The 24,970-nt window shown below is 42.5% G+C and overlaps 1 protein-coding gene across 2 annotated transcripts in view; it reads left to right on the forward strand.

Moving 5' to 3' along the window:
• The window catches only part of NUP205 (nucleoporin 205), a 119,931-nt gene extending 98,340 nt beyond the window's left edge, over positions 1 to 21,591 (forward strand). For both annotated transcript variants that reach the window (XM_060196635.1, XM_060196637.1), the window contains exons 35-43: positions 170 to 296; positions 5,396 to 5,472; positions 6,564 to 6,692; positions 7,653 to 7,779; positions 9,115 to 9,281; positions 13,270 to 13,393; positions 14,474 to 14,602; positions 16,202 to 16,275; positions 21,229 to 21,591. In XM_060196635.1, coding sequence (XP_060052618.1) covers positions 170 to 296; positions 5,396 to 5,472; positions 6,564 to 6,692; positions 7,653 to 7,779; positions 9,115 to 9,281; positions 13,270 to 13,393; positions 14,474 to 14,602; positions 16,202 to 16,275; positions 21,229 to 21,381 — 1,107 coding nt within the window. In that variant the 3' untranslated portion in view covers positions 21,382 to 21,591. The remainder of the gene's footprint in view (positions 1 to 169; positions 297 to 5,395; positions 5,473 to 6,563; positions 6,693 to 7,652; positions 7,780 to 9,114; positions 9,282 to 13,269; positions 13,394 to 14,473; positions 14,603 to 16,201; positions 16,276 to 21,228) is intronic.
• The last annotated feature ends 3,379 nt before the right edge of the window (positions 21,592 to 24,970 follow it).

A 24,970-nucleotide genomic window follows, 5' to 3' on the forward strand; every position in this document is an offset into this window, starting at 1 on the left:
TTGAGAAACAAAGTATATAAATGTAAAAGTACTTGCTTATCTAATGTTCCTCATTACATTAAATTGCTTGAACCTGCATTTTTAACAAGATGAATTAAGAATTTGTAATATAATTATCTATTCTTCTGCCTTTGTTTCTTCCATTTTTTCCATCTTCTCCTTGGCCTAGGTGTTACAGTTTCTCATCTCACATTCTGATACCATACAAGCAATCTTACGCTGTCAGGAAATCAGTGCCGGGTCTCTGCAGGAACTGGCTTTGCTGACAGGAATCATAAGTAAAGCAGCACTTCCTGGTGAGTTGACTGTGTAAATAGACTTTAGTGCTTATCCCCCCCTAGACTGATACTCTTAATAAGTAGAGGCTGTATAATCACTTTTTAGCTACATGTGACTTAATTGAAATTGGCACTGCTTTTTCCGAGTAGTAAATTTATATTTAGGGGAACAATGTGGTGGTTAATAAAAATATGATAAGTTCAATATAAAAACACTCAAAATCTCCCTACCCAGAAAAAAGTTACAACTTGGCAGTTTCGAAAATATTGCTGTATGTGTGCATCTTGGAGAGAATGAAGTGGCTGGGAAGGAACTCACCCAGTAGGGTGCTCTTAGCAGGCTGACCTGTCCCTGGGCCTGTTCCCAGTAATAAAGACAAAGAAATTCCAAACATTTTCATTTCATATACTTGTCGGTAGATGCGAATTTTATATCTTTTGAGCTGGTAGACCTGATAAATTCTTGGCAATGTCTAAGTAAATAATGACTTTAAAAGTAATATCATATATCTCAAGCTTTATACTTGCTTTTAGACTATCAGCTTATGACAGTATTTGATGCACAAGCCAGCTTTCAAGAGATTGACTTGGGAATAGAGGACTCCCCTGGCTCCCCACCTGCAGGGGAGTCACTTCACAGGCGGTGAAGCAGGTCTGCAGGTGTCTATCTTTCTCTCCCCTTCTCTGATGACATCAGTAACAACAATAATAATAACTACAACAAAAACAAAAATAATAAAAAAGGGCAACAAAAGGAAAAATAAATTAAAATAAAAAAGAATTCTGGGTAGGGAGAATACAGATCCAAGAAGGATGACAGAGGACCTAGTGGGGGTTGTATTGTTATATGGAAAACTGGGAAATGTTATGCATGTACAAACTATTGTATTTACTGTTGAATGTAAAACATTAATTCCCCAATAGAGAAATTAAAAAAAAAAAAAAAGAATTCTAAGCACTAAGTGCAGGAAAATTTCAAGAATTTGACACTTAGCAGACCTTTGCTTAACTTTGTATTTTAGTATAAGGGAGACCTGAACATGTTTTCAGAGAATGAAGAAAAGGCCCCTGTGGCAGAGTATACTTAGTGTGCTAGAAAAGGGTGATTTTGGGAGCAGGCTCAAGAGGAGATAGGGATTGGGAAGAGACCCAGTCTGGTGGAGTTGTTAGCACAGATAACTAAAATGAGGAGAGGATATGAATAGAATATCCACCAAAGAAGAGATCCAAAAGGCCAACAAAAATAGGAAAAAATGCTCCAAGCCATTGATTGTCACAGATAGGTAAATAAAGACAACGAGTTACCACGTCACTCCTGTGAGAACCTCATACATCAGAAAGGATAGCAATAACAAATGCTGGAGAGGTTGTGGAGACACAGGAACCCTCGTGCACTGCTAGTGGGAGTGTTATTTGCTTCAACCCCTGTGGAGAGCAGTCTGGAGAACTCTCAGAGGGCTAGAAATGGATCTTCCCTACGACCATACAGTTCATCTTCTGGAATCCTAAGGAACCAAACACACCCTTCCAAAATGATCTGTGTATACCTATATTCATAGCAGCACAATTTGTAATAGCCAAAACCTGGAAGCAACCCAGGTTTCTAGCAACAGATGAGTGACTGAGAAAGCTGTATATATACACAACTGAATACTACTCAGTTATTAAAAGTAATAAATTCACCTTCTTCATTTCATCTTGGATAGAGCTTGAAGGAATCATGTGAAGTGAGAGAAGCCAGAATGGGAAGGATACATATGGGATGAACCCAGTCATGGACAGAAATTGAGATATAAAAACAGAAAGGGAAACATAAAACAGAGCTTGGACTGGGTTTGGTGTATTGCACTGAAGTAAAAGACTGGGACAGGGTGGGTTGGTGGCTGGCTTTCAGGTCGTGATGCTTGATGATGGAGGATCAAGGCTGGGGGGGCGAGAGTGTTTGCAGAAAACTGAGAAATGTTACACATCTGTCAACAACTGTATTAACAATTGACTGTAAACCATTTACCTCCCCCATAATTTTTTTTTTAACACATAAAAAAAAGATACAACAAGTCAGTAAGCTCAGTGCTTCATGATGTGATGTCTGTTGAGGCCATGTGCTGATGTAATCTAGAAAGTGGAGGCTTGTTTTAGTAAGACACAAAGTGCAGGACTCTGGCTTATGTGCCCTGGAGTGTGTTCTTGGAGGGAGGAACTGTATTAAAGGGATTGAAAAATTGAGAAATTTAGAGGGTGACCAGGATGGGTTCGGATGTATCTTCCTCAGCTTAACCACACTTAGAAACCAATGGTGAGGATGACTGACTTGTAGGTGTTTTTGGAGGCCTCCATAAATACCAGAGAAATTTATGGTACTTTAAAATGTTGATTAGCTTGATTTAGGAATTTTTTCTTAAAAAAATATTTCTTAAATATATGAGAAAGTTTCACATGAGATAGAGAAGGAGCAAGAGGGATAGACAAGCCAAAACACCACTCTGTTCTTGCAGGGTCAGGGATGGAACTGGGGACCTCAAACATGAGAATCTCATACTCTACCACTGGAGCTATTTCCCTAGTGCAGATTTAGAAATCTTTAAATTTTTATTTACTTTTATTTTTTTATGGGGGATTTTTAAATAAATACAGTTGTTGACGCATAAAATTGATCAATTTTCTGCGAACCAACCTCACCCACAGGAATTTTGTAATAGATAACAAACTGAGAATTTGAATGGAAACTTTGGCTTCCTGTGTGTATGTTGTACTTTTGCCTAAGGGAAAATAAAATGAAATGATACAATACCTAGAGAAGTTTTCTTATCTTACTCTTTTTTATTATTATTTCTTTATTGGGGGATTGTTTTACAGTTGACAGTAAATACAATAGTTTGTATATGCATAGCATTTCTCAGTTTTCCACATAACAGTACAACCCCCACTAGGTCCTCTGTCAACGTTTTCCAGGACCTGTAACACCCTCCACCCCCCTCAGACACCAGAGTCTTTTACTTTGGTGCAATACATCAATCTTAGTCTTTTTTTTTAAAAAACTATTTTTTAAAAATATTTTATTTTATTTATTTATTCCCTTTTGTTGCCCTTGTTGTTTTATTGTTGTAGTTATTATTGTTGTTGTCGTTGTTGTTGGATAGGACAGAGAGAAACGGAGAGGAGGGGAAGACAGAGAGGGGGAGAGAAAGATAGACACCTGCAGACCTGCTTCACCGCCTGTGAAGCGACTCCCCTGCAGGTGGGGAGCCGGGGTTCGAACCGGGATCCTTATGCCGGTCCTTGTGCTTTGCGCCGCCTGCGCTTAACCCGCTGAACTACAGCCCGACTCCCTTAAACTATTTTTTATATTTATTTTCCCTTTTGTTGCCCTTGTTGTTTTATTGTTGTTGTTATTGATCATCGTTATTAGATAGGACAGAGAGAAATGGAGAGAGGAGGGGAAGGCAGAGAGGGGGAGAGAAAGACAGACACCTGCAGACCTGCTTCACTACCTGTGAAGCGACTCTCCTGTAGGTGGGGAGTTGGGGCTCAAACCGGGATTCTTAGGCCAGTCCTTGTGCTTAACCTGCTGCACTACCTCCTGACTCCCTCCAATCTTATTCATAATGTCTTATATTCTAGATGCTTTCATGAGAAAGCGTTTTGCTGCTGAGGTAGAAATTCTTGACTTCCATGGTTATAAATTTAAAAAGTACATTTTCTTTCTGTTTAATTTTTTTTTTATTTCTTTATTGGGGAATTAATGTTTTACATTCAACAGTAAATACAATAGTTTGTACATGCATAATATTCCCCAGTTTCCCATATAACAATACAATCCCCACTAGGTCCTCTGTCATCCTTCTTGGATCTGTATTCTCCCCACCCAAAAATTTTTAAAATTTAATTATTTTATTTACATATTTATTTATTCCTTTTTGTTCTTTTTATTGTTGTATTTACTATTGTTGTCGTCGTTGTTGAATAGGACAGAGAGAAATGGAGAGAGGAGGGGAATACAAAGAGGGGGAGAGAAAGACAGACGCTTGCAGACCTGCTTCACCACCTGTGAAGCGACTCCCCTGCAGGTGGGGAGCCGGGGGACTCAAACTGGGATCCTTACGCCGGTCCTTGCGTTTTGTGCCACCTGTGCTTAAGCCACTGTGCTACTGCCTGACTCCCAAAAGCACATTTCTCTTAGAAATATGAGTGCCTTTTCAAATTACCACTTCACTACTCTGGAGTTGGCTCTTTGGACAAGGCATTAGACTTGTGGGGTTCTGAGTTTGATCCCTGGCATTTCTAGTGCCAGAGTAATGCTTTGGTTCTCTCTCCTTCTTTCTCATAAATAAATAATATATCCTTTAAAAAATCATGATTTCAATCTTGGCTGTAAGATTTGTTCATTAATGAGAAAGAGGGAGAGAACCAGATCATCACCCTGCATCATACTTGGGGGTCCAACACTTTACCCACTGTAGCAACTTTTAGACTGCTCAGTTTAGATTATAATTATAATTGAATGAGCATGTGCTGGTGTACCTATAATTTTTAGAAATTCTTGTTTCTCAAAACTCCTTAACGGCAGTCTGTCTGTGCTTATAAAGAATATAAAATATTATTGGTTTATCGCACCAAAGTAAAAGACTCTGGGGTGGGTGGGTGGGAAGAATACAGGTCTAAGAAGAATGACAGAGGACCTAGTGGGGTTTGTATTGTTAGATGGGAAACTGGGGAATGTTATACATGTACAAACTATTGTATTTACTGTTGAATGTGAAACATTAATTCCCCAATAAATTTTTTTAAAAAGTATATAAAATATTAAAGCCTTATTTTAACTTTTTTTTTTAACCATTAAAATTTAATGTTAAGTTATCTTTATTTATTTATTGGATAGAGACAGCCAGTATTCATAAAGGAAGGGGGTGACAGAGCGAGAGAGACAGAGACACCTGCAACACTGCTTCACGACTTGCAAAGCTTTCTACTTGCAGGCCTGGGGCCTCAAACCCTGGTCCTGGCGTATTGTAACATGTGCGCTCAACCAGGCGCAGCACCACCCCAGCCCCTAAACTTTAATATTTTATTTTTTATTGATTATCAAATTACATTTAACAAGATTCCTCATTTTCTAGGTATATTAAATGAACTCGATGTTGATGTAAATGACGGATCTCTAATGGAACTGCAGGGACATATTGGAAGATTCCAGGTAACTAATTCTAATTTCTTTAAGAAAGTATATTAATGAGAGAGGGAAAGCATTACTCTGGCATATGGTGTCTGAGGCCATATGCAGGACCTCCTATACTGTGATTCTAATTTATGTAGACCTTTTATAAAATATAGGTCCACTAACCCACTCTCTTCCTTCTGCTTCCTACATTCATGCAAACTGTTGTTAACTTTTAATCGATTCTTTGGCAATACGCTTTAGAAGATAAAAATGGCTAATAATCACTCTTGTCATGGAAATAGCAGATGTCAAATAACTTGTCCCAGTCACACAGCAAAATGCTGTGTCCTCGCCATTGAAATCCACATCTCGGATTCCGAGTCCAAATGCTAATCCCTATAGCGCTGCCACTTTTTCCCTCTGTGGACTAGAGGAACATTTGCATTTCTCAGGTAAAAGGGATTATGTTTTCAAGCAAATGACATTACATATTTTCTGTCAGGGCTACTTGAGTGCCCCCAAATTCCTTAGGGAGTTCTCTGAAGCAGCTACAGATGCGACAACCTTTTGAGACATCAAAAGAAAAATTCTATAAAATGTTCACTTGAGAAGAGAAGGGGAGGGGAGGGAAAGGGAGGGGAGGGGAGGGAAGGGAAGCAGAGCATGACTCTAAAATATGTGTTGCTGGGGACTGAATTCAGTCTTGCAGGCTTGGTGGTCTAACTACTGTGCTATCTCTAAGGCCACTAACTTTAAGCCTGTGGAGACAGAAACCTTGAGTTATTTGCCATCTTATTTGCTTCTCCTTGTCTAGCAACTTATATTTAATGGTGCCTGCTAAGGAATTAATTGGTGGATATTTTTTAAAGATGATACAGAATATTTTGGGGATATACTTGGATTATATTGAATTAACTGCTGGTTATTCTCCTAATGAGTTCATTGCCAATCACACACACTAAGTGTGGAATTTTAGTAGTTCAGTTGAAAGTTAAAAAAAAAAAATCCAGTACTGTAGAGAGTGCTTTCACTCCCTGCTGAGCTTTTGTGTTTATGTTCCTCAGGAGACATCACTAGTTTTGAACATGCTCAGCTACATATGAACCAAATGTCCTTTTGTTTCTTAGCGTCAGTGCCTGGGACTACTAAGTCGCTTTGGTGGCTCCGACAGATTGCGGCAGTTTAAATTTCAAGATGATAATGTGGAAGGAGACAGAATGAACAAGAAAGATGAGATTGAACTGGCTATGCAGCAGGTAAGAAAGACAAGAAAGCTTGTGTAACTAGACTGCTTTCCAAATTTTTAAAATCATTTTATGGGGGAGTTAATGGTTTACAGTACAGTTGTTGACACGTGTGCACAACCTCTCATCTCCCTGTTTGTTTTTTAAGATCTTTTCTTTTCTCTTCTTTTCTTTTTTTCACAAAAGAAGGAAGAGACTAGAGCACTGCTCCTGTTCGTGTGGTGCTATAAATTGAACCCAGTGTCTCCGACATGTGCAGTATCATTGAGTCGCATCTCAGTCCAACTTCTATAAGCACCACGCTACCATCCATGGAGTTCTCCTTGCCACTCCATGCTGTGTTGGGTCATTACCATAACCTCACAGGAGAAGCAGGTGTTCTGCCACTGAGCCACTTCCTGCCCCCTCAGCTGACATTTTTATGTTTTTGTAAATGGGAAAAAGAACAAAGGGATGAGGCTGGGGGGACCACATAATGGCTATGCAAAAGCCTTTCAAGCCTGAGGCTGTGAGGTCCCGAATTCAATCCCCAGCACCACCACAAGCCAGAACTGAGCAGTGTTTTAGTCTCTTTCTCTCGTTATCTTTCCCTCTGTATTCTTTCTCATTACAATAAAATAAATATTTTTATAAATATTAACTTTATTTCTTGGGTAGAGACAGCCAGAAATAGAGAGGGAAGTAGGAGAGAGAGGAAGAGAGGGACACCTGCAGCCCTGCTTCACCACTTATGAAGCTTTGCCCCTGCAACTGGGCACCGGAGGCTTGAACCTGGGTCCTTGCACATTATAATGTGTGCGCTTAACCAGGTGCACCACCACCCGGCCACTTAAAGATATTTTAAAAAAAAATAACAAAGGGATGCAATTTTACAAATTAATGTATGGGTTTGGTCTCTTTCAAATCTGAATTTCATGAGACTAGGGCATTCGGGAGGCTAATTTCTTTGTTACTTGTCTTCTTTCCTCGTAGATTTGTGCCAATGTCATGGAATATTGCCAGTCCCTCATGTTGCAGAGTTCCCCTACCTTTCAGCATCCTGTGTGCCTCTTCACTCCTAGTTTGTCTGAAACCATCAATAGAGATGGACCCCGGCAAGGTGAGTTGCTTCTTTTTCTGCCGACATCGGGTGTGTTCAGGGTGGTATGGCCATAGATACTGATACTTATTCTGTGTTTGAGCAATTCTTTTACTGTGGTTATAAATAGATTTTGTTGACTGTATGAAGGCAATTTTTAAAAAATATTTATTCCACTTTGTTGCTCTTGTTGTTTTATTGTAGTTATTATTGTTCTTGTTTTTGATGTCATTGTTGTTGGATAGGACAGAGAGAAATAGAGAGAGGAAGGGAAGACAAAGGGGGGAGAGAAAGATAGACACATGCAGACCTGCTTCACCACTTGTGAAGTGACTCCCTTGCAGGTGGGGACCGGGAACTCAAACCTGTATCCTCACGCCAGTCCTTGTGCTTTGCACCACCTGTACTTAACACACTGCGCTACTGCCTGACTCCCATAAATGCAGTTGTTTAAATGAATAATAAATGGGAAAAAGAAACAACTTTATGGAATGGTGATGATATATTATTATTTTTTAAAATATTTATTTATTTCCTTTTTGTTGCCCTTGTTTTATTGTTGTAGTTATTGTTGTTATTGATGTCATTGTTGGATAGGACAGAGAGAAATGGGGAAAGGAGGGAAAGACAGAGGGAGGAGAGAAAGATAGACACCTGTAGACCTGCTTCACCCCCTGTGAAGTGACTCCCCTGCAGGTAGGGAGCCAGGGGCTTGAACCAGGTTATTTATGCTTGTCCTTGTGCTTTGTCCTTTGTCCTGTGCTTAACCCGCTGTGCTACTGCCCAACTCCTGAAAAAATGGTTTCTAACATAGAGAGTTCTGAAAGCTCGACCAGTGCCATTTAGCAAAATCCCTTTATTTATCAAGGTCTCCAGCCTGACTGTATGTCCTGATTGCAATAATTCCTACCTACTCCTTTGAACTGTCTGTAGCATTTAACAGTAGTCTTGAGTAGGTTTTAATAGTAGTTTACATACCTTTAAATTCCTGGGCATCTCTTATTTTAAAACTGGACATTTGTGGGTCGGGCATTAGCCCGAGGGTTAAATGTACATGGTGCGAAGTGCAAAGACCAGTGTAAGGATCCTGGTTCAAGCCCCTGGCTCCCCACCTGCAGGGGAGTTGCTTCACAGGCAGTGAAGCAGGTCTGCAGGTGTCTCTCTTTTCTCTCCCCTTCTCTGTCTTCCCCTCCTCTCTCCATTTCTCTCTGTCCTATCCAACAATGACAACATCAATAACTACAACAACAAAACAACAAGGACAAAAAAGGGGGAGAAAACTGGACATTTGAAATTCATATAAAATATATGTGAGTGCAACAGTGTTTTGTTTTGTTTTTACTGTCAACTCTTTAGATACCCAAGTTCCAGTGGTTCCTTATTGGCGCTTGCCTGGTTTGGGCATTATTGTCTACCTGCTGAAACAGAGTGCTAATGATTTCTTCAGCTACTATGACAGTCATCGACGGAGTGTCAACAAGCTGCAGAATGTGGAACAGCTTCCCCCAGATGAGATAAAAGAGGTATGAATCTTATAAAGATCTCTTGTTAGAAGCCATTGCCTATATGAATTAGTAACAAGGACCCAGGGTACCATGTCGAACTCATGAGTAAAGACAGTGTGTGCAGTGAGCTGAAAGGGATTAGAGAGATTCATCTCTGGCTTGAAGAGTCGCTCATCTTAGACCACACCTCAAAAGATAGAAATGCTTAGTTAAAGTGAAGTTGTCCCATAAAGCCACCTGTTACTAGTAGAAAGGCAGCAGACCTTTGGATAAAGAGTCTGGATAAGCCTAAACTCTGTGCCAAGAAACTTGTGTTTCTATTGCACAGGCTTTTCTAACGTGAGAAAAATGATTTTGCAGTAACTCCTACCTACTCCTTTGAACTGTCATTGGTATTAAAAGTGGTCTTGGGTAGGTTTTAGTAATGGTTTACCTGCCTTTAGATTCCTGGGCATCTCTTGTTTTAAAACAGAAGTGGTTCTTTAGATGCAGCCCAGTAGGTGGTACAAGGAGTAGAGCATTGGACTTAAAAGGATGAGGTCCCAAAATCCATCTCTGGGATTGAATGTACCCAGCGTGAAGCTCCAGTTCTCTCTCTCTCTCTTTCTAACTCTTCCTGCCTCCCCCCTTCTTTCATGTTAATGAATAAATATATTTTTTTATATGAAATAAATAATTCCTTAGGTAAGATAGATGCTCCTGTGCCCTCAGCATCTTTTTTGTTTGTTTGTATTTTGGGAGAGAGACAGATAGACATGAAAGTCAGCATCTTCATTATTGCTTTAGTGACTTTTTTAAAACTATTTTTAAAATATTTATTTATTTTCCCTTTTGTTGCCCTTGTTGTTTTTTATTGTTGTTATTTAAATTTTTTTTTAATATTTATTTTCCCTTTTGTTGCCCTTGTTGTAGTTATTATTATTGTTACTGATGTCGTAGTTGTTGGATAGGACAGAGAGAAATGGAGAGAGGAGGGGAAGACAGAGATGGGGAGAGAAAGACAGACACCTGCAGACCTGCTTCACCACTTGTGAATGACTCCCCTGCAGGTGGGGAGCTGGGGGCTCCAACGGGGATCCTTATGCTGGTCCTTGCACTTTGCGCCATGTGCACTTAACCCGCTGTGCTATTGCCTGACTCCCTGTTGTGTGCCGCGGAGAAGAGAGAGCGAAGGCCCTGAGCGAAGAGGGAGCACAAATCTTTATTTGCGCTGGCACCTCAGACTTGGGTGCTAGAGAAACAGGTTGGGCCACGTGGAGGTAGCGAAAATGGCCGCCTCACACAGTAACCTTTCCTGCGTCTGAACACCGAAGTGAAGCGCTGGCAAGAGAGCGAGGTGCGGAAGAAGGGCTTTTATAGGAGTAGCTTTCGCGAGAATGGGAAGGGGGAGGAGTAACCATAGCACTCTAGGATAGGATGATAACTCTTGTGAGAATGGGAGGGGGGAGGAGTAACCAAAGCACTCCAAATATCTCAGGGGAAATAGACAATGCCCTGAGGGCACAACATGGCGGAACAGGCACTCCAAGAATGTCCCAACTCTCGTGGGAACTAGCAGTAGCCTGAGGGGACAACATGGTAGATGTGACATGGCATCTGCACAATTTCCCAGTAACTCCCTAGTAACTTTTTTCATGACTGCCTGGACATTTGAGTTCTTCCTGATTATTTATCATTGGCAAGTTGCTCTGTTATTAGACTTGCTCCCTAAGTAGCCAGCCTTTTTTCTATTTGGCACAGCTCAAGCAAGACATTTATTTCTTGGCCAGTGTAGAAGTTTCTGGGTTCCTGTATCATTTTAGGTATTGAGACACTTTACCAGTCATGGTTCACACTAGATTTTGTGTACAAAAATATGCATATTCCGTCCCTCCCTTTCTCCTTCCACCCCCACTCCCACATTCATCTCCATGGCTTCAAGGCTCCAGGTGAATGTTTATAGAGAGGCAAGCAGAGCAGGGAAGAATTCATAGCACTGAAATTTCCTCCAGTGACATAGAAGCTGGGCTTACACCTGAGACCCACACAAGGAGAGGCCAGGCCTGGAGCTGGGTGCTGGCTCCTCCTTGAATGCACACTTGTGTTACAATGTACAGGGACCCCCGTTCAAACCTCTGGTTCCCACCTGCAGGGGGGGATGCTTCACAAGTGGTGAAGCAGTACTGCAAGTGTCTCTGTCTCTCTCCCTCTTTCCTTCTCCCTTCTCAATTTCTCTGTGTCTAAAATAAAATTACATATACTATCCGACTGTTTTTGCCAACCCCTTCATGCATTCTTATGAGTACTTGAAACATGCTTCCTCTTCTGATAATTATTGTTTACTATTAGTTAGGCCCTGAGCTTCATTCTGCCTGATTACATGAACTGATACAGCACCAGTCCCTGTTCAGGTGCCAGATGCTGGGCCAGCTTTGCGGGCGGGAGAGAGACGACCAGGGACTCATGGCTGAGCTGGAACGCAGTTCAATCTTTACTGATGAGTGGGGATGCAGTGCAATCAATCAAATCTTTATTCATTAGAAAATCCTGTCCTTTATATCTCCTGAGGTGGAAGTGTCAGGGCAGAAGAGGATGCATGTAGGGGGTGGGGAGAAGGAAAAAAGCACGCGAACCAGTGGGGATTAAACGCTGGAAAACAGGATGAGACTAGGAGAGGGGCGGAGTGGAGAAAGAGCGAGAACCAGCGGGGATTAAACCAGTGTGGGTCTCAAACAAAACAGTGGTTATGTAAATAGACCACAGCATTAAACAATGCAAGTGAACCCAACGTGATGATCAAAACAGAAAGGGTCTTAGAAGCAGAATTAGAAGCAAACCAACAATACTGTTGGTAATCTTGTTACTCTAGGCAGAAAGTAAGGCACTGAAAGTTTGAATAGTTCACTTAGAGCCACACACCTAAAAATCTATGGACCGAGGCAGGAGTTCCTGACTGGGTTCAGCGACCCCTGAAGTTGTGAGGTTTCTGTCTGGCATTTCCTTCCTCTAACATGTGGCTTGCTGGGCATGCCAGAACTGTAGCCTCACAAAATATATTGTGCTCCCAGGCCCACTTCTGAATGCCTTCTGCCAAACTCAGTGCCAGAATGTTAGATAAAATGGTTGTGTATAGGTATTTCCACATTGAGAGAGGGCAGTGGAGGTTCTGGTTGAGGACCATGTTTTCGTTAAGTTCTAGAAACTACATTTTCTTCAAAACATACATGACAGCTGCTACAGAAATAGTCCACAATATTACTGTATCAACGCTTAAACAAAAAGACCACTGTTTTCTTATATTTAGAAATTGTTTTGGGAGCACCAAAGTTAGATCCTTCTTCCCTTCATTTCTCCCTTCCTTCCTCCTGACTTCTGATGAAAGGTTGTGGGGGGGGGGGGGAGCGAGAACCAGAGCATCACATTGGCACACAGTGGTGCCAGGGATAAAATTCAAGACCTCATGCTTGAGGATCCAGCACTTTATCCACTGTGTACCTCCCTTGCCTCTTGTATTTTAATCTGACAGGTAATTGAGGATCGGTGGGCTCATTAGCAGACTGTAAATGGGTAGGACTTTTTTTTTTTTTTTCCAAAATGAGTAGATGAACATTCACTTGTGAATTCAACTGCATCTTTGTCTCTAGAAGTTACTAGCTTTTGAACCAAATCATAAACTCTGTAAAAAGGCTGACATTTATTTCAGTGTTTTCCATAGCAGTTACAAAGGAGGCTTCTTAGAATACATTTTCATGGGGGACAGGTGGTGGCACACCTGATTAAGCACACAGTGCCATGTGCAAGTACTCAGGTTCGAGCCTCCACTCCCCATCTGTAAAGGGGATGCTTCACAAATGGTAAAGCAGGTCTGCAGGTGTCTGTCTTTATCTTTATCCCTCTCTATCTCCCACCTTCCTCAATTTCTCTATCAAATAAAATAAGGGGGGGCCAGACCTTAAAAGAATACATTTTTATTAAAGTGTTGTGCCACTTATATTATTCTTAATGCCACCTTTGTTTTGTTTTTTAGTTGTGTCAGTCTGTGATGCCTGCTGGTGTTGATAAGATCTCCACTGCCCAGAAATACGTTCTGGCAAGACGACGATTGGTGAAGTTAATCAACAATCGAGCTAAACTGCTTTCCCTTTGTTCTTGTATCCTTAATGAAATCATGGGGGGACTAGTTAGTCTTCAGATGCAGCATCTGTTTCCTCATCCTCACACTACCTAGGCATCAAAACCATAAGAAAAGGGACATGATTACTGTTAATGCTTGATGCATTTCCAAATTGAACTTTCTTTTCCTTATCTTTCTGGGTATTATATATAGATACATTCTTGCTGGCTAGGTGTTAAGGACACTTAAGTGTTGACACAGAGCCCCAGTGTGCCCACCTCCATCCTCAGCACAAGATGCTTCAGGTCCTGGGCACGAAGTGTGTGCAGTCTCTCTCTCTCTTTTTAATATTTATTTATTTATTCCCTTTTGTTGCCCTTGTTTTTTTATTGTTGTTGTAGTTATTATTGTTGTTGTTATTGATGTTGTCATTGTTGAATAGGACAGAGAGAAATGGAGAGAGAGGGGCCAGGTGGTGGCGCACCTGGTTGAGTGCACATGCTACAGTGCACAAGGACCTGGGTTCGAGCCCCTGGCCCCCACCTGCAGGGGGAAAGCTTTGTGAGTGGTGAAGCAGGTCTGCAGGTGTCTCTCTGTCTCTTTCTCTCTCTAGCTTCCCTCCTCCTCTCAACTTCTGGCTGTCTCTATCCAATAAATTAACAAATAAAGATAACAAAAAATTATAAAAAAAAAAAAAGAAATGGAGAGAGGAGGGGAAGACAGAGGGGGGAGAGAAAGACACCTGCAGATCTGCTTCACCGCTTGTGAAGCGACTCCTCTGCAGGTGGGGAGCCAGGGGCTCCAACCGGGATCCCTACGCCAGTCCTTGCACTTTTTGCCACCTGCGCTTCACCCGCTGCACTACCGCCTGACTCCCTCTCTCTCTTTAGTCATCTTTGTTGAATGGATAGTGAGAGGCCAAGATTGAGAGGGAAGGGGATGATAGAGACACCTGCAACACTGCTTCACCTCTCTCAAAGCTTCCCCCCTGCAGGTGGGGACCAGGGACTCGAATCCCAGTTTTTGAGCATTGAAACATGACAGTGCCCCCGCTCCCAGCTGAGATTTGGTTATAAAATCTGGTATGAGATTGTTTTCCTTTCATTGCACTCTGAAGTCATCATAGAGACCTGCCTGTTTATTCTATGGCGCCATCTGGAGTACTACCTGTTACACTGCACGCCCACGGATTCTCAGGATTCCTTGTTTGCTTCCAGGACCTTATTTAAAAACAGAAGGCTACAAGGTAAACTTCTGAAAATTGCAGCCATAAATACCTACAGATATCCCAGGCTCAATACACAGCCCCAACATAAGCCAGAGCTGAGCAGTGCTCTGGTCTTACTCTCTTTGTATATCTGTTTCTCTCTTGTTAAAATAAGATATCTTTAAAAAAAAACCTGCAGTTTTGAGTACCCTGAAAAACTGTTACATTTAAGTGTTATATTTAGTTACATTCAAATTTATTTTTTATGCTTACTAGGTTACTGAAAGTGAGTTGGATAATTGACAGCTACTTTGTTAACTTTTGTATTTACCTTTACTCCGGAAATAATTGGAGCATAAAAGCATTTTAGAGACTGCTTCTGAGCATTTTTCCTGCTACTAAGGGCTCACTAGCACCAGAGGTTCCTGGTCGTAGATATTCTTTTTTACTTACTTATTTATTCCCTTTTGCTGCCCTTGTTGTTTTATTGTGGTAGTTACTGATGTCATTATTGGATAGGACAGAGAGAAATGGAGAGAGGAAGGGAGGACGGGGAGAGAAAGAGAGACACCTGCAGACCTGTTTCACCGCCTGTGAAGCGACTCGCCGACATTGGGGAGCCAGGGGCTCAAACCGGGATCCTTAAGCCAGTCTTTGCACATCATGCCAAGTGGGCTTAAAGATATTCTCTTTAAAAATTATTTGTTTGTTTATTACTGCATAGAGACAGAGAAATCGAGAGGAGAGCGGAAGATAGGGAAAGAGAGAGAGACACCTGTAGTCCTGCTTTACTATTTGTGAAGCTGCCCCCCCGCCCCCCCCGCAGGTGAGAGCCTGGGCTTTGAACCTGGGTCCTTGCACACTATAGTATGTGCGCTTAAGCAGGTGCACCACCACTTGGTCCTGTAGATAATTATCTAGAACAGAGACTATTCTACTTGTTGCTGGAGTAAGCCTTTGACCAATGAGCATGCATTGAACCACTTAGGTAGGACAACAAACAAATAAACAACAATAACAACAAAGGAAAACTCTGAGACCCTCACCTAGACCAGAAAATGTCTCGAGGCCAGTGAAATAGTTCTCCTGGGTGGCACACTGCTTTGTTTTGCCACGGATGCTGCCCAGATTGAGTCTAGCCTCTACCACACAGAAGGAAGGTTCTTTCCACTTTCTGCTTCTCTGTTTCTATTTTTTAAAATTAATTAAAAAAGAAAAAGAAGAAGGAAGGGGAAAAAAGAAGAGGAAAGACTTTTTCTCACTGGCTTCCATTTGTTGAGGGCCCAGGTGGTGGTGCACCTGGTTAAGCACACACATTAACAGTGTGCATGGTCCCGGGTTCAAGCTCCTGGTCCCCACCTGCAGGGGGAAAACTTCACGAGTGGTAAAGCAGGGCTGTAGGTGTCTCTGTCTCTCCCCCTCTCTCCCTCCCTCCTCAATTTCTCTGTATCAAATAAATAAATAAATAAAATTTTTTTTTTTAAAAAAAGCAAGTCTCAATAGCTTCCATTTGCTGAAAATTGAAACAGAGCTCCAGATTTGGGGACACCCCCCCCCCAATGCTACTGTTCATTGTTTCTAGCTTCTTTCACTGGTGCACACTTGAAAAGCTGGTTTAACTGTACCTTTTCTCACTAGATTCATTCACTTCAGAGCCTAATCTGGATTTCAGAAGTGGGCTGGCCGCAGTAAGCCAACACGACATAGATCAGGTATGGTCTTTTTCTTACACTGTGCTATGCAAGTATAAGCGTGGGTGTGTTTTAGAAGTGACAAATAAAAACAGAGTATTGTGAGATTAATTTTTTTACTTTTGTCTTTATTACTGCTAATTAATAGCCAATTGCATTGTCTAGGGAAAGGCTGGTAGGGAGATTATAATCCTTAAGGTCACCTGTAGAGACCTCTTCATTGCTGTGAGATTTTGAACAATTTAGTTACTTTTTGAAATTTAATTAAAAATAGTTTTAACCTTATTTTATAGGACAGAGAAATCAAGAAGGAAAGGGGGTGGAGTGAGGGAGGGGAGAGATACCTGCAGCACTGCTTCACTGATTGTGAAGTTTTCCCCCTGCAGCTGGGGACTGAGGTTTTGTTTGTGAAGCTATAAGGCTAATAATGTTTTAGAGCATAGTAAGAATTCACTACTTGGTAGGCATTGTATCTGAGAATTTTTTTAAAAAAATATGAATTGAGTAGAATTTCTTGGCCCTAAAATACCACTCAACATTGAATTTTTCAGAAATTGAGGGTGTGAGATTATGAGTAGCCACTAAAAATTTCTACTATATGTGGTCTGGGAGGTGGGGCAGTGGTTAAAGCATTGGACTCCCAAGCATGAAGTCCTGAGTTCAGTCCCCAGCAGCACATGTACCAGAGTGATAGCTGGTTCTTTCTATCTGTCTTTCCTCCTATCCTTCTCGTTAATAAATAAAAAAAAATATTTTTTAAAATTCTACGATAACAATAACTACAACAATAGAACAACAAGGGCAACAAAATGGAATAAATAAATATTTTAAGAATGTTTAAAAATTCTATTATGGGGAGCTGGCTGGTAGCGTAGCAGGTTAAGCGCACGTGGCCAAAGCACAAGGACCAGCGTAAGGACCCCAGTTCAAGCCCCCGGCTCTCCACCTGCAAGAGTGTCGCTTCACAGGCGGTGAAGCAGGTCTGCAGGTGTCTTTCTCTCCTCCTCTCTGTCTTCCCCTCCTCTCTCCATTTCTCTCTGTCCTAGCCAACAACAAGGGCAACAAAAGGGAAAAAATGGCCTCCAGGAGCAGTGGACTCGAAGTGCAGGCACTGAGCCCCAGCAATACCCTGGAGGCAAAAAAAATTTTTTTTGATTATACTAGACTATAAGATAACACAGTAAAACTTAGTAAGCTTCTGATCAGCAGTGCTGGAATGAAGAGCATTCTAAGAACAAAGTGGAAAACTCTAATGATACTTGTTTCTAACAAACCCATTTTTTTAAAAAAAATCTTAATGAGTAAGAGATATAAAGACCAGAGCACTGCTCGGTTCTGGTTTATAGTGGGGCTGGGGATTGAACCTAGGACCTCAAAGCCTCAGGCATGAAAGTCTTCTGCATAACCATTATGTTGTCACCCCAGACCCCTGCCTAACAATTCCTTTATCAAGCTGTATGATACCAGGAAAAACGAATTTCAGTTCAATCCGTTGCTCGGCATCTGAGTGTCCTTAGCCATGGTTTAATAAAGGCCTTGCTCTTCTCTCACCCCTCGTGACCATTGTCATGCTTTTGAGCTGAAAGTCGGACCTTAACCAGGGAATCGAGGCACAGTTGCAGTATACCTAAAACCACAAAAGCAAAGGACTGATGCTGGAGAACAACCTAGGTTGGGGGCGAGAGGGCTATATAGACAACTGGCATGATTAGATGAGAAGATTTATCCACGTTGCAGTAGCTGGACTATAAACCATTCCCCTCCCCCCAATAAAATGATTTTTAAAAGGCATACATAGAGTAGCTATCAAAGAGAGCATGTGTCCACCCTCACCCTGACAACAGTGGCTCCCTTAGTAACTACACAGCAATAAGTTATTGTTGTTTTTATTAGTATTACTTTGCCAGGTTTGTCCAGGAAAGCTAGTGTTAAGTGAAACCATGTGCAAAATTAGCCAAATAATAGATTATGCAAAGATTTTTAATAAATGTATGTTGAATAAGGACATCTTGTTTCATTAGATTTGTCTGTTATAAAGTTAGGGGAAGGAATGCAAAATCAAAGCAGGTGGATTCACTTACTATCAAACAGACCAGTCTAGCCCGGGAGCTGGCGCAGTGAATCAGTTGTTAGACTCTCAAGCACGAGGTCCTGAGTTTGATCCCTGACATCATATGAGCCAGAGTGGTGGTCTGGTTCTCTCACTCTGCCTGCTCCTCTCATTAGTTATAAAAAGGATTAATCTGGGAGTTGGGCGGTAGCACAGCAGGTTAAGCGCACGGCGCAAAGCATAAGGATCAGAGTAAGGATTCCGGTTCGAGCCCCTGGCTCCCCACCTACAGGGTAGTCCCTTCACAAGCGGTGAAGCAGGTCTGCAGGTGTCTATCTTTCTCTCCCCCCTCTGTCTTCCCCTCCTCTCTCCATTTCTCTCTGTCCTATCCAACAACGACAACATCAATAACAACAATAACTACAACAATAAACAACAAGGGCAACAAAAGGGAATAAATAAATAAAATATTTTTTAAAAGGATTAATCTGTAATAGTACATGCACGGAAAATACATTGAAACTCTAAAATCCATCCCAGCTTCTTTTCATATATATATATATATATATTTTACAATAGGGCTAAATTTTTTTTTGAATTTTTTTCTTTATTGAGGGATTAATGTTTTACATTCTACAGTGAATACAATAGTTTGGACATGCATAACATTTCTCAGTTTTCCACATAACAATACTATGCCCACCAGGTCCTCTGTCATCCTTTTCCAGGACCTATATTCTCCCACCCCAGAGTCTTTTACTTTGGTGAAATACACCAACTCCAGTTATATTTTCCTTTTTTTAAAGATCATTTTGGCCATATGTGCAGCCTAGATTCAAGTCCCACCACCATAAGAGAGGCCCCTTGTCATTAGGGGGAGCTGTGGTGTGTCTCCTCCATCCTCCTGCTCTATGTGAATAAAAAACAGCTTGAGTGCTGAAACTGTGAGTGCGCAAGGCTTCAGTTTCTCGCAAGGAAGGAAGGAAGGAAGGAAGGGAGGGAGGGAGGGGAAGGGAGGGAAGGGAAGGAAGGGAAGGAAGGATTGATTTTGACAAGAGTGAGAAAGACCAGAGCACTGCTGAGCTTTGACTTCTGGTGGTGCTGGGAATTAAACTTGGAACTTCTGGGGCCTCTGGCTGGCCAATCCTGCTCTGACACGTTAAGTTATTTCCCCAGCACCCCACTTTTTTAAAAAAATTACTATTTATAAAATGGAAACACTGACAAGACCATAGGATAAGAAGTGTACAATTTCACACAATTCCCACCACCAGAACTCAGTATCCCCTCCCCTCCCCTGAGAGCTTTCCTATTCTTTATCCCTCTGGGAGTATGGACCCAGGGTCATTATGGGGTACAGAAGGTGGAAGGTCTGGCTCCTGTAATTGCTTCCTCACTTAACATGGGTGTTGGCAGGTCAACCGTACTCCCAGCCTGTCTTTCTCTTTCCCTAGTGGGGCTGAGCTCTGGGGAAGCGGGGCTCCAGGACACTTACATTTTTAAAAAGTAAATGCATGCAAGTAGTTTATATTGCAAAAATGAAGTAAAATGTAATAACCTCACTCCAACCTTTGCTTCCCCCCCCAAAAAAAAAACACCAAAAAACAAAAAACTACCCACTCTTAAGTTCTTGTATGGCTCTCCAGGAAATTGTTTATATTTATTTATTCCCTTTTGTTGCCCTTGTTGTTTTATTGTTGTAGTTATTATTGTTGTTGTTATTGATGTTGTTGTTGTTGGATAGGACAGAGAGAAATGGAGAGAGGAGGGGAAGACAGAGGGGGAGAGAAAGATAGACACCTGCAGACCTGCTTCACCCCATGAAGCAACTCCCCTGCAGGTGAGGAGCCAGGGGCTTGAACTGGGATTCTTATGCCGGTCCTTGCGCTTTGCACCACCTGTGCTTAAACTGCTGCGCTACCACCCGACTCCCTATTATTTATTTATTTTTTAAATTATTTATAAAAAGGAAACACTGAAAAAAACCATAGGATAAGAGGGGTACAAATCCACACAATTCCCACCATCCCATCCGTATCCCATCCCCTCCCCTGATAGCTTTCCTATTCTTTATCCCTCTGGGAGTATGGACCCAGGGTCATTATAGGGTGCAGAAGATGGAAGGTCTGGCTTCTGTAATTGCTTCTCCGCTGAACATAGGTGTTGACAGGTCAATCCATACTCCCATGGGAATTATTTTTGTGCATGTCAAGATAGCAGTTGGTAGTGAAAGTGTTGTTTATTCATTTGCCTATTAAAGATTTATTTACTTATTTTAGGAGGTAGAGGGTTTCACATGTATGTGAGTGAGAGAGGAGCTAGGGATCGAACTGAGAGCCTCAGACTACAAGTCCAGGGCTCTGCCAGCAGAGCAGTTTCTCAGCCGCAGAGGTGTTACTTTGAGTTGTTCTGGTACTGCATTCACAGGACCAGTGAAATAGCTCACGTGAATGTGAATATCATGTGCTGCTCTGGCATGTGTAAGACCCAACTTTCAGCCCAGCCCCCACAGCACTAAAGGAAACGTCAGTGTCTCTAGGTAAAAAATGAATAAATAGATAAAATAAAACAGCATAGACAGTCGTTGCTATTTAAAACAGATAAAAAGTTTTACAGGGCCAGGGAGACAACAGAATGGTTGTGCAAACGACTTTCTTCCTGAGGCTCTGAAGTCTCAGGTTCAATCCCCAGCACCACCAATAAGCCAGAGCTGAGCAGTGCTCTGGTCTAAAATAAACAAACAAATAGAATTTTATGCAAGAAAGGAAAGAGAAAACATTAGCATATTAATAAATTCCTGGGTGGAAAGTGTCACTGTTTCGTTAACGTGGGACCTGAGGAATGACTATTTTATAATAATTCAGAGATATTTTTCACATTTGAGATTGCAGTTTTAATAATGACGTTGTCTCTGTTACTTCTAGCTTCAGTCGGATGCCATCAACGCTTTTGGGGAATCTCTTCAAAAGAAACTCCTGGACATTGAAGGATTATACTCGAAAGTTCGATCTCGCTATAGCTTCATACAAGCTCTTGTCAGGCGTATCCGAGGCCTTCTGAGGATATCACGGAACTGAGCCTGGTGTTCAGCCTCTTTTAGGGAAGAGATAAACTAGAGGGGAACTCTCTCCTTTTTTATAAATTAGCTCATTTCTAAATTATGACCAAAAAATATTTTGCTATTTCTTTCTTTATATGTGCACCTTTTCTGTAAACTTCTTAGCCTGGTTCTAGCCTCATTAGTAAAAAATAAATACTTTTTAAAAAAAATAAACAAGATAAATGTATGATAACTCTTTTGAAATTTTATATAGAAAGTGATCAGCATTCACAAGCTCTAACAAATCTTTTACAATTATGTTTTTCCCCAGAGATAGTATTCTGAAAACTGTATTTAGGGCATTTTCTGGAAACGAAAATTTCTTCCTTTGTGTCTGAATTAAACTTTTATGGTATTCATGGCCACCCCATTGAGTAGTACAGGTATCACCTATAGCCATGCTCTTCAATAGAATGTTGTACTTAGTGCTGTGATAAATAGAAATGTCCTGGGTGCAGAGATAGTATAATGGTTATGCAAACACTCTCATGCCTGAGGCTCTCAGGTCCCAGGTTCGGTCCCCTGCACCATCTTAAACCAGAGCTGAACATTGATCTGGCAAACAAACAAGTAAAAATAATGCCCTAAAAATGTCAAGCTACCCCTCTCTTTCAAAATATTACCTACTTATTTATTTTGGATAGAGACAGAATTTGAGAGGGAAGGGGAAATAGATACCTGTAGCTCTGCCTCATCTCTCAGGAAGCCTCCCCCTGCAGGGGGCAGGGGCAAGAACATGAATCTGGTTCCTTGTGCATTGTGAAGTGTGGACTCCGGGTGGTAGCGCAGCGGGTTAAGCATCCTTGCTGGCGTAAGGATCCTAGTTCTAGCCCTTGGCTCCCCACCTGCAGAGGAGTCGCTTCACAAGCGGTGAAGCAGGTCTGCAGATGTCTTATCTTTCTCTCCCCCTCTCTGTCTTCCCCTCCTCTCTCCATTTCTCTCTGTCCTGTCCAACAACAATGACATCAACAATAAAATAAGGGCAACAAAAGGGAATAAATAAAAATTAATAAAAAAGAAAGGTGTCCTTAACCCATCTCTTGTCTAAAATTATATTTTCTTCTCTGTAAATGGCAATATCATTTACAGTTGTTCTTTAAGAATAATTGTGATAGTTCTCAAGTTATTCATTTGTCGGTATTTCTCATACAGTTAATATAAAAATTTCAGCAACCAGCAAAACCGTTCATTTGGGTGGTGTGCTGCTTTGCTATCTATACCGTGCGGGTTCTTGCCTGGCCCCCACCACATGAAGGAAGCTCCAGTGCTGTAATCTCTTTCACTCATTCTTTCTTTACCTGTCTAAAAATGCTCAAAAAATGTACACAATTACTTTGTTTCTTGCCTGGTTGTAAAGTGTAGCTTTCACAGAACAGAAATGTTAACTGAATTTGAAATTCATTAAGATTTTGGCATTTGCTCAGCTTCGTTGTCTGGCTTTCCCATCATTTCTTTCAAAATTACAGCACCCTGTGAATTAAAAGTTCAACAGTGCAGAAACCTCTGGACTGGAAAGGAAGGAAGGAAGGATTACAGCTCTGTGTACTGCTCGAAGGCTGCTCAGAGATGATGTTACTCTGTGTACTAAGTGCAGAGGGGAGAGGCTGACATGGCCTGGCTCAGCATCCCGGGCCTCGGCAGAGGTTAATTGGATGCAGTATGTATGCTTACAGCAAGGCAAAAAGGACAAAAGCAGACTTTAGGTATCTTATTTAAAAAAAAAAAGTTTTAAGCATTTAAAAGACAGGTTTATCTATAGCAATATTAATTAAATAAATTCAAATAAGTTTTAATGAGCTGGGTTTTGTTTGTTTTTGCCGGATTAGCCAGTTTGGTGAAGTTATTAAAAAGGAGATGTGGCAGTGACACAGCCAGTAAAGTGACCAAATTACCATGAGTGAGGATCTGGGTTCAAGCCCTGGGTCCTCCCCTCACTTGCAGGGGTGAAGCTTCATAAGCTGTGCTGTAGGTATCTCTATCCCCTCTCTTTCCCTCACTCAATCCTATTTCTCTATCATAATAAAAAAAAAAAGAATAAAGAGAGGGTGCCTGGTGGTGGCTTACCCAGTTAAGTACTTACCCAGTACTTACCCAGTTAGTACATAGTACTAAGTGCAAGGATACAGGTTCCAGCCCCCACCCCCACCCCCGCAGGGGAGATGTTTCACAAGCAGCAAAGCATGTCTGCAAGTGTTATTTATCTTTCACTCTCCCTCTTTATCTCCCCCTCCCCTCTCAATTTCTCTCGTCCTGTCCAATAAAGTGGAAAAAAAAAATTAAAAAATGGCCGCCAAGAACAGTGGATTCCTAGTGTAGGCACCAGAAACCCTGGAGGCAAAACAAAGTGTGTGTGAGTGTGTGTGTGTGTGTGTGTACACAACACACTTTACTATGCATAAGGTCCTGGGTCAAGTGCTGGGTGGGCCACCTATAAGGGACATGCTTCACCAACAATGTAGCACCGCCTCTTTCTCTCCAGTCCCCCTATCCCTAGCTCTCTATCTAGAGGAAAGAATAGAGAAATTTGACTCAAGTTCCCAGCGGCCCAGCGACACTCGCGGCTGATGGCCTAGCGGCCCTGCGTGGGCGGGCTATGGCGGCGATACCGCGGAGCTCCACCAGGGAGTGGTCTGGCCACGGCTTCCGGTGACGCAGGGCGGGCGTGACCCGGAAGTCGACGGCGAGGCCCGCCCCCGGGGCCGGCAGGCTGGGCCAGGCCGTCGCAGTACAGCGGCTTGTTCTCGGTCCCTGCCGACATCATGCTCCAGTTCCTGGTGAGTGGAGCTGGCGGGGGCCGGACGGGGCCCTTGGAGTGTATCCCACGGCCCTGAACCCCGTTTTCTGTTCGCCCTGCGGAAGAGGGACGGGAGCGCCGGGGTTTTGATTCTGCGTCGCTCCGTCCCTGGGTCTAAGAATTTTTCTCGTCGCCGTGCAGGTTCCTGAGACCCGGAGGTTGAGTGCTCCCGGGGGTGGTGGTGGCTCCCGCTCCCGCTCCCGGCGACACGCTCCTCCCGGCCCCGGGACCCCCATGCTGGCTGGGTGCTCCGAGCTCGGAGCAGGGCGGGGAGGACCCGGCGGAAAGCCCGAGCCGCGGGGCGGCCTGTCGCCCCCAGACGCCCCCGGGCCTGCAAGTGTGTGTGGCGCCTCCAAAAATGCTGATTCCTGGGCGGGGAGAAGCCGCACGAGCGGGAGCCGCGAATGGTGTCTCACGGCACCCCCCACCCCCTCCACAAGAAAGCTTCGAGCCTTTGAAAGACTGTTTGGCGAAGGATTTGCCAGTCCCATTCCCTAAAGGAAGGCCGAGTGTATACGTGTGTCTGTCTCTGTCTGTCTGTCTGTCTGCAGCTGCTGATTCTGCTAAGACATCGATTTCAGTATCTCACCTCCCTGGCCAGTGGGTATCTGGGTCTCCGGGGAGGGGAGGCCTTCCCAAGTGTGATGTTCTTTTTTGCCTTAAAAAAGGTTTGTTTGTTTGTTTGTTTCAAATTCCCCTTCTGCCCTTTGTGGGGGAGGGTGGAGTGAGTGGCGGTGACATGAGCTGCACGACCGCTGGGGGGAGGGGGGGG

The sequence above is a fragment of the Erinaceus europaeus genome, chromosome 8 (assembly GCF_950295315.1).
Source record: "Erinaceus europaeus chromosome 8, mEriEur2.1, whole genome shotgun sequence".
Lineage (NCBI taxonomy): Eukaryota > Metazoa > Chordata > Mammalia > Eulipotyphla > Erinaceidae > Erinaceus > Erinaceus europaeus.